At 33.7% G+C, this 17,072-nt stretch overlaps 1 protein-coding gene across 1 annotated transcript in view; it reads left to right on the plus strand.

Moving 5' to 3' along the window:
* Window positions 1–222: 222 nt before the first annotated feature.
* The window catches only part of LOC132943321 (protein Wnt-2), a 70,069-nt gene continuing 53,219 nt past the window's right edge, over window positions 223–17,072 (plus strand). The window contains exon 1 of the mRNA XM_061012268.1: window positions 223–857. Coding sequence (XP_060868251.1) covers window positions 787–857 — 71 coding nt within the window. The 5' untranslated portion in view covers window positions 223–786. The remainder of the gene's footprint in view (window positions 858–17,072) is intronic.

Raw genomic sequence — 17,072 nt, forward strand, 5'->3', positions numbered from 1 at the left:
AGCCCGAGGATCGCATCATATACACTCGGTGTATAACCAATTACGAGGTTCGGGAGGCGTGTCGTGTCGTCGGCGGCAGAGGCCGTTTTCTCTCTCTCAGTAGTATATATAAATATATATATACACACTCATATATAAATAATTCACCCGCTCTCCCGGCCGTTCGTGTTTCCCTCTGGCCGATGCCGCCGCCAACGACGACGACGACGACGCGCGACGGCGACGACGACGGGGCATTAAAGTCTCCGACGTCGAACAGTTCGCGTGCGCGCGCTCTCCTCCGTATACGCGCGTACATGTCTCGCGATCGTATATCGTAAGCATGCGTTAATAATAATATTAATATTGATATTAATGCGATATCAGTCGTGCGCGACAGAATTCGATAAATTGCGGCAGCAGTGCGTTGTGCTTACAGGCCGGTCTAAAAATAGTTTCGGACCGCCGTGCTTTACGACCGTACCGTATAGTTACAACGCGTATAAAATACATTATTAACATCCGTATAATATCGACGGACCTGCTGCGTACCCTAATAATATGCACGCGTCGTGATCTCCGTCAATATAATACGTCTACGTGTTGTCTTGCAGATAATATTTTGATTCGATCGATGTCCGTCGTCGGTCGGTAACTGCGTCGCGGTGGCACGCGAATTTCGTCAGCCCTCCGCGGGCGTGACGGGTTAGTGACGATAACGCAACGTGGACAGCCGACCGCGGCTGGAGGTATAAGGGACGGCCCCGGGGGCATGCCGGCGGTTTCGTAGGGCTCCACCGGCCCATTATGCGCACAGTCCGGACGGGTATCATCATCAAGGCGTTGTTTTGGAACATTTTGTTGGCCGTCAACTTCAGGTGAGCTATAATATTTTTATACAGTAATTAAAATCATGTCAAAAAGTATTACTGCTGGGTAATTCCTTTACTCGTGTCAATCACTGTCTTTTTGTATTAGCGCACATATATTTATTGTAAACATGTTATTACAGATTGTATATTTAAAAAAAAAAAAATAATATAGCAATTAGGTTGCAACTACACTTCAAACAATTTATAAAAGTGCGAGTTCGAACTTCGAAGTCAAGCTTCCATAATATTATGTAGGTACGGGTAGTTGCGGCAAATATAATAGTAATACAAATATTAACTGCTTGTCGATAAAAAATAACACATTGAACAAATTAATTAAAAACCTAAATAGTAGGTATACTATATATTATATTATAATATAATATACATCTGTAAGATAATGTTTAAATTTTAAACATTTTAATACAATTATAACGTGCGCTGCACTATGTACCTATTTAGTATTTTTTGATATACTGTCTTACGGAAGAGTTTCGTTTACGGTTTAGAACATAAACATGACGTATCTATAGGTACTTGTAGATACACTGGATTTTGTTATTACAATTTATATTATTATAAATAGTTGGCTTAATAAAGCTATAATAAGTATATTTTCCAGGCATACATTGAACCTTTATCATAATATACATTATATTATATCCCCATTCCCCATTTAATAATTATAAACGATTTACTGCAGACATGTAATTTCCAAGTATCCACACATTTATAAATTGAACTGTATAAACAATATATCTATTTTTAAACATACAATTTATATTAAATAGTTATACTGAAATCACTAAAGACTGTAGTCGAAACGAACAAAATTAGCATATTTTTTTTTATGTTTACATAATACATAGTAACTATAGTACTACTTATACTGTATAAGTTATTGTTCTACAGTTGACACGATTGCACTAATCCTATATATTTTATAAGCGTACTATATTATTTTAATCAATTTTACTCCTCATATTGTTAGTACAAACAGCAGAGTCATAATCGTTGTCGAATAAATAGTCCGAACTAAAAAAAATGTCACTGTATACAATATAATTCAAACAGAGGTAATCGCATTTTCCGGATTTTTGTTCTTCTTAAATCCAATTTATAAACCGAACCAATACATCCCCTTTTATCGTGTGATTAATGCGATAACCGTCCTACAGACCCCAGACCACGACGAATCACCCCGGAGGGCTTTCCGTTATTCGGTCTACACCAATGCGAGAGGGAATCCGACGAACAAAAATCTATAATGGACATTCGCGCGCTTATCTTGGGATGTATTTCATTTTTTATCCTCAACGATGTAATAAAATACGGTCGAACTATATCGATTCACCGCTAAATCCAATAAAAATCGATCGTTTTTAACACAGACTATACAGGCATATTATATAGCACATCTATTATTGTAAGTGGAACAAGCTACTTATACATATCATTATGTATAATGCATATAAAAATATACTAAATTGGTATATTTTTATACTATATATAAGTGTGCCATTAACAATGTTTGGGTAATAAACTATATTATTGTACATATAAATGTAAACAATTTTACTAATCATATGTACACACTATACAAGGATAATATCCTTAGACGCCGAAGCCTAAAAAATAAAAATAAAATGAAAACGAGATTAAACGAACTTTAACGCGGTATCACTGTAAGTTCACACCGACTCGCCTGTTCACCGCGAAAACCTGTACAATATTATTATTATATGTATAACATTTAAGGTTCTTCAGTAAATTAGGATTAAATGAACATCGCACACTCGTATCATAACACCTAATGGTTGAAAAATTGCGTATCGTATCCGTGCCTTTTGGTCATCGGAAAAATTACTATGTCTGAAAAGTCACGCAGCAAGCGGACCGCTGAAGATGTCAGTCCGCCGGAGAATGCCATGCACTGCACGCGCGCGGTGTGCACCTCTGCACCAGCAGACTGGCCCTTGAGGCACCGTACGCGCACACCGCACCAACGTTATAACAATATTACAACAACCAGTTGGAAATACCTTCGAAATACTCGGCCGGTCGTAAATAATTACGCCATTTAAAGAAATTGAGAGAGAAAAGAAAAAGTCAAACGCCCGTAATAATGTATTTATCGGCGTTTCATTGTCGAAAAATCGATTATAAATCAAATACGCTAAAAAACCGTTTCGCAAATCATAATATATTATAATACTTACATACGTGACGTATATATATATAGGACCCGCGGCAATGGTGTGCGCGCGCGAAACTCTCGAAGTCATTTGTATGTACCTATATAAACTATAATATATATATATATATATATATACAAAAGCAAATAACATATGGTGTATATATATATATATATATATATGTATATATGTGTTACAATAATAATAATAATATATACGTTTTTAAACAATACGTAATAAACATTCACCGAACGCCGCTCATATAGGTACCTATGAATAATAGTATATGTACGTACCACCCATCATGTATACGTTATACCTACATCCACCACCGACGATAATAATAATACCGATCATATTATATTGGCACAGTTTGTTTTAATGCTTACGATCGATTTTCCGGTCGAATTGTTTCAATCTCTTGTGGCTCACACCAACGCGCGCGCCGTCACGTCATGTTTATTGTCATATAAATATTAAAATATATAATAATAATAATTGTTATTACTATTATTATGATTATTATACGACGGGTCTCGGTATATAGGTACTAGCCACACTATATATACTATATGGCTCTTATATAATATTACGTCTTATATACATGTCCATAACGCTACACTATATACCTGCGGTACGTATATTGACGATGATGCTGCAGGACTCGGAAGTTATGCGTTTGACTTACCTGCACAGGCCTGTACGATGCAGGTACTTAAAAAACCATATTGCGCCCGTAGACCGTCAATGAACGTCATATTATATGCATATTATAATATTATTGTGTTTGGTGGTAATAATAATAATATTTAATCACCAGTAACTGTAATAATAATATTGTATGCCGTCGCGTCTTATGTCTTTGCGTCTATAATGTCCGACGTCTGTCCGTCCGTCCGCGGGTTATAAATGTTTTGTCAAAAGACTGTAGTACCTACACTGCTGTTCTTTTACTATGGACATTACCTACGTGAAATCGATCGTAGTCGCGGTCGTTATTCGTATAATGCGATGCGTATAAATCTGCAATCGTTTTTTTAACGGTTTATATTGAACACATCGTACCTACAACACCGCATTAACGGAACTGTAAAAATCTAATAATATATACGTCGCCGACAGTGTACAATAATAATAATATAATATTATGGCGGAGTTGTAGTGATCGAAGTATGAAGTTCCCAGAAAAGCTCAAGCATATTATAATATTAAAATATACTATACAAAGCGTGCGATAGGTGTACGAGGATTACAAAACCATAATTTGTATGGAAAATGGTTTTTTTTAAATTTAACGTTGTTAGTTATTAGTTATTACCTATTTAATTATACATTGTTGTCTTCTTATGCGGCCGACTAGCTGACCCGGCAAACGTCGTTGTTTTGCCCATAAAGAATTTTTATAAATTATTTATTTGAATGGCTTTGCCTGCAAAAAAGAATTGCTAGTTAAATACCCTCCAAACTTAAAATTGTTGTTGAATATTATTATTATTGAACGATGATAAAATGCCAATTATAATTTATAGATAAATAGATGCTAATTGCTAGTTTTTATCTTTTGATAATCGATGAAACCTGTGCAGAGACATATTATATAATCGTTGCATATTGGACCGATGGAGGCGATTCGTTAACATATTATTACTATAATATATAGGTACCTACGTAATTTACGGTTCTCACCGAATCCCACAATAATACACATTCGAAATTTGTAAACGAGACCCGCGTACAATACTTCGATGGAACTAATAAATGTAAACAACTCCTACGTACAAATAGATTCAAATGGTTCTCCGTAGACTGTGCACCTATGGTCTAGTTAAAATAGTGCGAACACTTGATGAAAATTATAATGCGAACGGTGAAACATCAAGTTATTTCTACTTTGCATGACTTGACTATACATATATAATATTATATTATACAATATATGACACAAATGTACAATAATATTATATCTTGTGATAGGCGATGACTATATGGATTATTGTAACTATAAGCTTTAATATTTGTATGTGACCGTCACGATCCAAACAAAACGGTTGGTACCTACGGCACATAATAAATATAATTTTAATTAATGGCGATAAATCATCGTACACTACTGCTGCAGATATTTCGGTAAGTAGATACCTAACTTTTATTTTTTTAAACTGTATACATATCACAGGAACACAGAATAACGTGTAAAGGATCCACTGCATTTCTATATGACTGTATATATTATATAGGAATCACGTCATCGTAAACATCCGATGTCCGCGCCATTAACGTATTACGAAAACTCGTGGGTTGGACGACCATAGATCTCTAAGCTCTGTTAGGTAAATTAGGTTCGTAATAACTACAAATATATTATTATATATATATATATATATATATATATATATATGCGTGAATCCTGTGTATGTGTGTGTGTGTGTGTGTGTGTGTGTGTGAGACGTGTGTATATATATGTATATTCATGTATACAATTTTGTTGTTGTTCTTAATGTATAATGTATTTGCATTGTTAATTTAAGCTATACAGCTCGTAAACCTTCGCCAATAAATCAAGTTTTTATTCCTAAACGTGAAATGCATAATAAACACTAATTGAACCGAAATGATTTACTAAAAAATTTAAAAATGATCGCGCGCGTTATCTTGTTATAGTGTTTTGACTTGTACCTATTCAGGCCAAGACTCAAGGGGGGGGGGGGGGTGGGTGTGCCATCACGGCCCCGGGGCCTTTCACAAAAAAGGGGCCCCAATTTGTGTTACGTGTACTAAACTATAATACAATATATTATATATATCTTCAATTACTAGACTATAATTTATACACCTAAGCACAATACATTACTTTTATTGAATTTTAAAATTTATAATCTGGAAAAATAAATTGAATAAGCAAAAACTTTTAATTTAGTATGTTTAAATTTGTATTTTCTTACATTATTATTTTTCAGTAGTGACAACTATAACAAATATTACCGTTGTAAATAATATAACTGGTGATGTATTTTAATAAAATATAATTTTTTTTTAGAATAAAATCAGATTTTGATTGAGCTAGATGCCCCGGGATCTAATTATAATTGAACGGATAGAATTATTTTCATTATTATTCTATCGCTGTACAGCCGAGTTAAAGTAGTCTATTCGCAGGTCCCATACGCGCCGCAGTTGTAATAAATACATTTTTAACGACATCGGCCGCAAATCTGAAGAATTACTGGTTTTTAGAACCCATCCGAATAGTCCTGGCACCCGTCGCTGCTTATATATAGGTATATTATAATATCATTACAGTGATTATATTGTCGAACACGGTTTTTTATTCGCACTGTTATTATTACGTTGAAAAGTCATTGGACGGGTGGTTTTTTTTTACCATGTCGGCCGGTTGTTAAATATGAGACCCAACACCATCACTCGTATAAGTCGTATATATGATATATTATTATATTATATACTACATACATAAATGTACCGTCATAAAGATTTCTCAGGCGTCCGCTGCGTGACGTGATATTTCACTCAACACGACCGACGACGACGTCTCGACAGAGTAATAATACAATATATTACAATAATTATAGTGCGCATGCGAATAATAATATTATCATCTAATAATGGTTCGAGACCAAATGACGGTGCCCCCTTCTCATCCCTCGCAACAAATCCGTGGTAGGGGCCACGATATGAAGACTTTACCTAAACCTAACCTAACCGCAAAAGTCAACCGCGGTTCAACGCTGTATAATATTATTTTTTTACTTGTATTTATGATTATTAATTCATAGTCCCCCCCCCCCCACCAAACAATTCCGTGTAAAACGAATTGGATTTTCTTTATTATTCTTACGGGTGGGTTAATATATTATATACCCGAACATCTGGCCTGGAAAAAAACACTAAAAAACAACGTGACGGGGGTACATCTCCGAGAGGGTGGAAAACGATCTAATATACCCAAAGTAAATATATATATATATAAAGATATCGGATGAAGTATACGCGCGCGTCCAGGTGTTTTGGCAAGCCTATTATATTATATAAGACAATCTTCTTTTATGAAATGTGGGCAGTAAGTATATAGTAATCGGCAAAACGTTTCAAAGGGAGGTTGTTGTAGTATATAGGTATATAATATATATGCATAGGGCTAAAAGGATACATAATATTATTGCATTATATACCTATATATATACACAACTGTGTACCTAGACCACAGTGAATTGCGTGTATAATATTATATAGGTGGGTATATAGCAGTGCTTAACACTGAATATACAGATATATTATTGCACAGATTCGATTTCGATTTTTTGGTTTTGTTGTTTCGATGAAAGACACAATTTTTTTTTCCTACACGGTAGGTCCACTGTTATACAACAGTATGTTACATTTGTTCACCGAAGCGTATTTTTTTAAACATTTTTTTTTATTTTTCTCAATGAATCTTTCATTATCATAAAAAACACGTTACAGAAACTGGTTTTTAAAAAATGTTCGATTAGCCTCAAAAAAGAGAGGAAAAAAATAGCAAGCCTTCGATATACGGCCGATGATAGGAATCTGTAACATCCGCGGAATCAAATTTAAAATTCGATTTTAATCGCTCGCTGATAAACAATACAAGTAGGTATACCTGCAAAGACGATGTCTGATGCTCGCTGTAAAATGCTAACAAAACGGCTTAGAACGAATGATGTTATGCTATAATACATTATTGTAATAATATACATCATAATATCATTGATCGTTTCCTATTTGCGGCGGCATGGCACATTTATCAGGCGTGTATCATAGATCGTTGTTTTGTGTTGGTTTTGGCGAGTCTTTCATAATAATAGACTGTCGTCGCCGTCGTCCTCCCTGGCCGCTCTTGATAGTTGAACCGGTCAGTACTATATATTATTATGATAAATATTATTGTATAATACTACTTATATATTATTATTATATTGTATTCCAATGGGCGGCGTGCACAAACCACTACAGCAGCCGTCCCTATTGATATCGGTAACCCCGCGGTGAAAAGACGAGAGATTACCAAATGTACACCGCGCTGCACTCGAGGATTACACACGTTCAAGTATAAAAAAAAAGCAAGGAAGAATAACAACGACAACCGCCGCACGGGCCTTTGTGTGACCGATTTCTCGTCCGATTTTTCGGGCAAACCTCCTCCCGCAGACGGCGGTCTGTCTCCCAGCCACGAAACCCTCTGGGGGTGTGCGAATTGAACATTATTATAATATATACCTTATTATTTATTATTGTACTGATTTTTTTTTTTGTATTGAGCGTGTGTCTGACGAGACACAGAAAGACGCACACGATCGGGCGTGGAACGGGGTGGGTGGGTTGGTGAGGGGGTCAGAAAGCGGCAATAAACAGTAACGACAATATAATTAGAGTGCGCCCGTGAATGGGATATTAGGAGGTCCACGTCTCGGTTGGGTGCCGGAGATATTCGTGCGGTGTGCCCATACATATATGATATATATTGTAATATGTATATCATCGGTGCTGTATAGCGCCAGCGGGATACCATTACGGTAGCCGGATAACGTTACCGCGGTCTACACCAGGTGACCAGGTGCAGCCTGCGTGTAATATGTATAGTGTTATCCGACAGTGTGTGTAGTAGTCGTCGTTGTATTGTATATTATTATGTATATAATTTATATGTTATAGTCGGACAGCGGCAATATGTTGCTGCGCAGTAGGATCGCGAAAGAGACGACTATATTATTATAATGTATAATAATAGGTAATAGTGTATCTACTACGGATATTTATGCACTAAAAATCGTTTAAAATAAGGCAATAAAGCTCCTGAAAATATTTTATTTAATAAATAATGATAGTACGTATAGTGTATACCTATAACTTGACGGCTAACGTAATAACATATACCTATATAAATACTCGCTCGTTCAAATTTAGTTATAGAAAATCAGAAGGGGATTCAATATAGCAACTTAATGTAATTTCCACAGATTTCGTAACGAAAAATGTCCACGACTCTGTTATTATATTTATATACTGTGTATCACGTACTGTAGTAGAATGGCGAAGTGCGATGTTAGGTAGGTTAGCAGTAGGTTGTGGACTGCAGTTCGGGGATATGCAGACAAAATAAACTTATATGTTATAATATGTACCTAAATGTCTCGTTATTATATATATATATATTATGATACGGCATGGGTTAGTAAAGTTTAGGTCTTTTTTTCCATCTGGTTCCGAATCAACAATTCATTATACATAGTGTATATGAAAGACGTGACCTATATATATATTATATGCAAGCACGTCCTCCTAAAATAATATATAGATACGAGTCATTTTTTATCCAAGAAAAATGTTATAATTCTATTTATAAAACCGATGTTTTAAACGACCATCCCATAAAGATGAAACATCACAAAGAGACGACGCCACTCCGCCATGCGTAAAGTACAACTATAATACGAAGTCTGGCTTTTTGTTGCCCACTTGGTGTGTAAAATATTTTCCATTGAAAGAAAAAACACCGTTTAAGTACATTTAGGTATATTGAATTAATAGAGAAAGCGTTTTAGTTAGTATTATACTCCGAATGCGTGGTTATTGGTAACGGTGTATTTTATAATTTCATTTCTTGTTAGAAAATCATTTACATGAAGGGCGAAGTAAGTTAATATTTCAAATATTTCATATATGTCCGTGTACACTGTATACGTACCGAAATTCCGTGGTAGGTCTGCCAATAGCGAATTTCTCATAAATTCCGGAAAATGTATCGAGTATTATAAGTTGACATTTTTACGGAAAAAAACAAAATTATAAATTTAATAATCAGATTACATGAAATTATTTTTTGATGACTGTCTCCTTCAGAAATTTTTAGTTCTAAAACACATAGTTTATGTCTACAATGATTTAATTAAATTTTTAAATATACCCAAATACCATTTTTTTTCGACTACTTGAACTTTTTTGTACAACTAAATGACTATCCTCCTATGGCCAAACAAACTTCTGTTTTTCAAATAATTTCTCCCCTTTTTGACTGTAAATATTATTTAGTTGATATTTTTTTTTAATATTTTGATGTAGATACCTGGTACATACCTATTTAAAGTTCTAAGGAATAGTTTTTCAGTTATTAAAATGTTTGTATGAGGGATAATAGTTAGTCCTCAAAAATAGTTTTACAAAAACATAAAATATATAATATAATATTAGATCTAGTGTTAATAATTATACTTGGGTCTTTTTTTTACGAATTATAAAATATGTTGATAGATAAATATTAATCTCCAACATCTTCAAATGTTCCTATTATATTTAGTACTCCAAGTTAAATAACTCATAAGCTACTCATGCGAATTTTCAGAAAACTTTTTCACTAAATAATCTACTGTAGAAAAGGGGAGTTTCCATTTCAAAAACTAATTTTTTATCTTTGCAAAACACTCTTTAAATACTACAAAAACTCTCAAAGAATTTGAAAATATGATCTTTAAGAATATTTAAATATGCCTAAAATCATATTTTGATTAACTGCGTTATTGAAGATAAAAGGGGTGTGCATGGTTGGTGAATCATTCTGTATAAGTCACAAGTTCAAAGTTTCCGTGCCATGTAATAATAATATAATATGTTAAATTTTGTTACCACTGCATCAGCCGTCTGCAGGATTGAAAATAAATAGGTATTAATTGAAATAATATTTGAAGACTCGATATAGTCGTGTTAATAATCAAACAGACAGTTGACCGGTATACGATAAGCGTAAACAAAGATCGTATTTATAACGGTTTAAATTGTTATTAATCGACAAAAATCTCATTCATCTGTACGATGGCCGTCTCGGACGAATACGAGTGTTATTAACGTTTGATGATTCAATAATGTTTTAAGAATATGGCGTATTCAGTTGATTGATGTTCGTCCGTACTATGCTTAAGTAGCTGTTTTATCATTATACATAATGAACGGATACTATAATATTATTAAGTGCTATTAACAAAAGTATTTAATAGGCTGTATTATAAACTACACCATATTGCGTGGAAACACTCCAAAACATTTTTATATCAAAGCAAAGGTTTAATTTTTCTATCAATTTAACGTTTTTATTGCACTTGCAAAAAAAACCTAGTTAAACAGTTTTAAAACGTTGTTTTAACGACAACGGATTTACAGAATTGTTTTTGTGTTACCGCTGCGGACAGGTTTTATCGTGGACACAATAAATCAAAGTCAGAATAAAAATTTGTCGGACTACCTATTTTTTTTTCATTTGAAATAATTTCAAATGAAAAAAAAAACTAAATAGCTTTTTGTGGTACCTATATTATGTCCTGCAGGTATTTTTATTAATTGATAAACGAGTATAATAATTACTGCACGAGCTATGAATCGGAACCATTAGTAATTACATTAGCATTTTTAAGTTTTCGGAGTAATTTATTCATATATATTTTTTGTCTGATCGGCTATACTATCCGTCGGAATCAGAAGCGTAAAATATAATTTCTATACACTGGGTTCGTTTCAATCTTTGAATTAAGAATTTTAATTAATCTCTCCAATATTATTATTCATTTTCGGATAATATTATACGGCTTACAATATTATTATTATTATTATACGGCTACCGGACATTATGCCAATAACGTGTTTCGCAAAACCAAAATCTAACCACCCAATAATTATACCGCGACTCTTATGAAAATATAATTAATAGGTATATAATGTTATATTTAATAATCGAGTGCGTACATTACTTTTTATGTTTGAGTAACGTTCGTAAACTATTAACGTCGATGTTCATCATTATTATGGCTTTTGTTTATTTCATACCTGTCATATTTTACTGCTCGCTCGACTATACATACCTATACGGAAGCGATTGATTAATCGAGTCGTTCGTTTTGCGTTCCTTCAGATCGTCGTAACGTGTGCAGCATATAGTTTCCAAGAACCTATATAATGCCTATATTATACGTGAACAAACATATTATAACAATACACGTGTACATAAAAGTTTTTGATCAAATAAAAAAAGATACCTATCTAAAATCTAAATGGACGTTGTGTGAACTTTATTATGGACTATAATGATGCAGGTTTCCGACAGATTTGGCGTATAATAATAATTATTATTATCGTAATACGCACTACGAGATTCCGTCGTCGGACTTGCAGTGTGCGGACATTGAAAGAAATGTGACGCAAGAAGAAAACCACCGGGCGTGGGAAGATTTTTGGTCATTTAACAGTCGTGGCCCGCGGGGTACCTACACGCAGTCGAAATCGGCCCCCAAGCTTTCGGCAACATCAAAACGCTCGACCGTGGTACGTATATTATCATGGTATATACCTCGTCGAACGCGCGATACGTATAACATACAACTACACATTACCGGGTAACAGGTGTAGGCGGGGGGTAGGAGCAGTGTCACCAAACGGACGGTTCGCGGTTGCTGCGCAGTATATATATTATGTTATAACGATCTCCACCGCCGCCGCCACAGCATCTTTCGGGCGCCCGACGTGTGTTGTATAAACTGCACATTACATATTATTATAGTTGGTATATCTACTAGGAACCGTCACTGTATACCTGGTCGTATGTTATACGTGATTTTTATTTTTACTTAATTCGTGCGCGTGTGTGGGTGTGCGTGTGTGCGTTTGCGTGTGTGTGTGTGTGTGCACAGTGCCCCCCGGAGAATATTTCAGCTCATTTCACACGCGACTCACGTTTTTGAACTCGTTATAAATTATATCCCATACCACGAATATATATAATCTCTCTAATAAACCATCATAATACTCGGAGCGCATCAACGGCCAAGTGTACCTACCCGCCAGTGCAGCTATCAGTCACATCAAACAGGTTCTAAATCAAATTTCCTTCTTAGTCCCAAACCCGAACTGCAGTGGCAAGACGCTGCAGTCGCTGTTGTTGTTGATGTTGTTGTTATTATTATTATTCAATATAAACGTCGTTTTTTTCTTTTCATAGTAGGTATGATATTATTAATATAATATTATTATAATATATTATATGCGACTATCATCGTCGACCCTTGTCGTGTATCACACGGACGATACGCTAATAGCTTAAGGCCTGATGGACGTTATATTTTTATATATATTTTTTTCACTGTTCTAAAGCTGCCATCACTGTATAGTGTGCTCGTATTTATATATATATTGTGCAGCATTTGTATATACATAATGAGAGGCTAATCGTCCTCGTCGACGAAAAAAAAAACCAAATAAAACAACACAGATATATATTCGTAGGTCACGCGCGACATCGCCACTGTCACCGCCGACCGGTGTCGCGCGTGGGTTGCAGCGCAGCCGGGTGTTGGGCATATCGCATTATATTATATTAATTGAAAAACGATAAATGGAAAACCGACATGATAATATATTATTGTTATTTGTGTTCGATAGGACCGGATTTGTTTCGTAAACACATACCACGCGTGTGTATAATATACCTATATAAAGGTATAAGATTTATACACGCCGTAATTATTGTTATAATCGTATGCGCGCTCACTCACTGTTCGATAAGCATAACAAGTTTCGGTAGCAGACGTGACCGATTTATCTGCCGGAATGGTATTATTATTATTGCCTTGGTGTGTGTGTGTGTGTGTGTGTGTGTGCGTGGCCTTTATGCGACATGCGTACATTTTTTACTATGTGAAATAATCGCACGGGTGCCTCACAATATATTAATTTATGCTCAGTTTTCTATCGACTGGCAAAATTATTATAATATGGTCCAATAATGGACCAATAATAAATTATTACTCGGTTGAATGGTTAAGTGATACAATATAGTAGTGAAACTAGCACGTTGTACTTACTATTAAGTAATGATGACAAAAGTTCCTATATAACACGTTGAGCGCCAAGGTGTTTTTCACAAAATATGACTAACCGCCATTAGAGTATTAGATCCAATTCTCAAATTCTGAATCTCAACAAATTACCAAAAGTTACTAAAATAATTTTCAGCCGATACCCTTTTCAATCATCAGTATTTTCTCGTCCGATTTAAAATTTACAGTGTTGCCACTTTCAGTAGGTGTTACAAGTTTGCAAATATGATAATTTGTTTTTTTAATCAATATTTGTTTAAATTGTCAAAACTGTATTTTAGTAAGCCTTTGAAAAAAACCTATGGTGGTGAGGATAAGTTTGGAGAGACCCAATTTTGGGTTTAATGGCGCTCAACGAGATAATATTAGTAAGTTTATTACTAATTTAATTGAAATATTTTCCAGTCGGTTTATGTTAATGAAATATAATACATCGTGTTTTGAATATCATCACCAGCCGCGGTGTGTCCGTTGGTGACTAGGCGTATTGTATTCTTGAAGCTAATGCCGAGAGACCGTTGGTCGGACCATCTTTATTGTGAGGTACTATACTTATTTTATAATAAATTAATATCCGATCGATGAAAAATTATATAACATTACAATGTTTGTATTTATTATCATGCACACAATACGAAATGGCCGTAGTATACGCCGCAGTAGGAGGTACTTATTGCTCACAATACCGGTACGTACAGTTCTATAATATAGGTACCAATCTATAATATAATAGGAAACGAATATGGACGTCAATACGTTATGGTTTCTAAACCATGTTGACGAAATTTGTTTTACTCGTTTTCATTGGTTTGAAAATAAAGGATACGTGTTTGGTAAAAAAAAAGTGTATCGATTTTTAGTCGTTCTATACATAATATTATAATAATATAAACATTATATTATAATATACAATATACTATACTGTCTACTAAACAAGGTATACTCAACAATACTGTCCAAACTATACCATAATCACGCTGTATTATGCCGTTGTGCTCTGCTAACGACTCCTTGTTGTTTACCACCGTATGGCAAAATACATTGTATTCCCAAGTAGTCAGCTATTGCATTAAAACACCCACTACATAATATGGAACTTTGTTTTCGGAGAGGGTTGTGCTAATAATAATTTTCCCGAACTTATATACTACTGATGATACTATAGAAGTGAGAGGAATTGTGTAGGGGTACATTTTCAAGAAGGCAGACATTTCGGGAAGGTGTGACTCCTTAACTACCCCCCTGTGTGTGCTACTGGTCCATGGTCTATGTTCAGTTTATGTCTTACCTAACTACACTTACTCGATTTGTTTTAATTTAATTGTAAATTTCTAATGTTCTTTTTACCCTCGTTGAGAATTATAATGTATTATTTTTTCACTAGAAATTATATCTCAAACATGCATGTCGTTTTCTTACAATTCAACCAAAAACTCCCGTATCAATAGCAACAATATGGAGGTATATCGAATTTGCAGTGTATACATATTATTATTATAATATTAAGTTTTCTCGACTAATTTTCTTATTTACTTTTATGATTTTGGTAATTTTACATTTTACGATAATATTGTGTTAGAGATCATTTATTCGTTTATATGATTATAATATCATGTAATATATGTACCTATATTGTATTATTATACATGGAAGTTATTGTAGGAATAACATTTTTCTTCAATGTAGGTGTGAAATACCGTAATATGTAGTACACTAGTACCTAATGAAATTGCATTATACAATTTTAAAGCAATTAAGTCATAAAGATTTATCCGTAGATAACATTTTAAATTAGTATCATTTTTAGTTTATTTTGGCTCTTCTTGATTATAAAAACTATAGTGAATAATGGATACGATAAAAAATTATAATGAATAAAAGATACGATAAAAATATTATATTCACCATGTCAATAATTGAAACAACCATAAAATTTTCTGATTTTTGACGCCCTATAAAGTACCAACGAAATCAAATTTGCACTTCAAACCATTATCGACGTTAAAGATTGGAACAAATTTTATTTTCCAAAATATGTTGACAGACATATCATTATAAGACCAATACATTTCTCGCTATACGATCAGAGTCTAAGATAATATAGGTATTGGAACCATAGTCCATCATGTAGAAGAAAATATTACGATTTTCATATTTTATGTTTGCTTCTAGTATTTATAATAATATTATTAAATTGGGTATAGATTAACAATCTTTACATAATTATTTGCGTTAAACTTTTCAATCTGATTTATGACGCTTGTTTTCAAAAGTTTACATATCGTATGTATTTCATATCTTGGTCGCATTAAATTCACATTGCGCATAGACAATAATAATTAAAACTACTTTTTATTACACATAATATTATATCTATAATACATATAAAGCGTATGTATTATGAAGCGTTATGCGAGGACTTAAAACTTTTACTCTTAAGTACGTTTCATGGCTTAAACGTGAGATGGGATTATTGAATTATTTTTATAGTAAAGTTATAGATTAGAAATTATATAATTATACCATATTTAACGTGTTAATGACTAATGATGCTTTCTCATTTCCGATGAATAATCAATAACATTATTATTCAACTAAATGTCTTAATTATTGTAAGTGGTAATATCCAATGATGATACATTCTATTGATTTAAATAAACAAGAGCACATACGTTTATATAATATCTTATAAGTTATAATTGATAGTTAAAATACATAGGTGTATATAGTTGATGGTTTATACAAAGAATAAGTTTGGAATAATTTTAAAGAAAACAATTTGAATAGTGTGGTGGATTGGCTGAGGGTGTCAAAATTATATTGCATCCTATCGTTCATATTTATTTACCCTTTTCTCAGCGTGAAGAAATTAAACATTATTTTCTACTTTTCTTCTTCTTATTTTAATTAAAGGTTTTTAATTGATTTTGCTTTTGCGCCCATACCTATAATTACCACACGCCAAGTCAGTCTACAGCTAGTCTATCTTTAAATTTTGATTATAGTCATATAAATTGAACAGATTAAACTAATATTGATCAATATCGTTTAGATAGGACCTAAGAACTTACAAACAAAAAGTTAGAAGCGATTCATATTATAAATATTAACTGGAATATTGAAGCTCA

The sequence above is a fragment of the Metopolophium dirhodum genome, chromosome 4, assembly GCF_019925205.1.
Source record: "Metopolophium dirhodum isolate CAU chromosome 4, ASM1992520v1, whole genome shotgun sequence".
Classification (NCBI taxonomy): Eukaryota; Metazoa; Arthropoda; class Insecta; order Hemiptera; family Aphididae; genus Metopolophium; species Metopolophium dirhodum.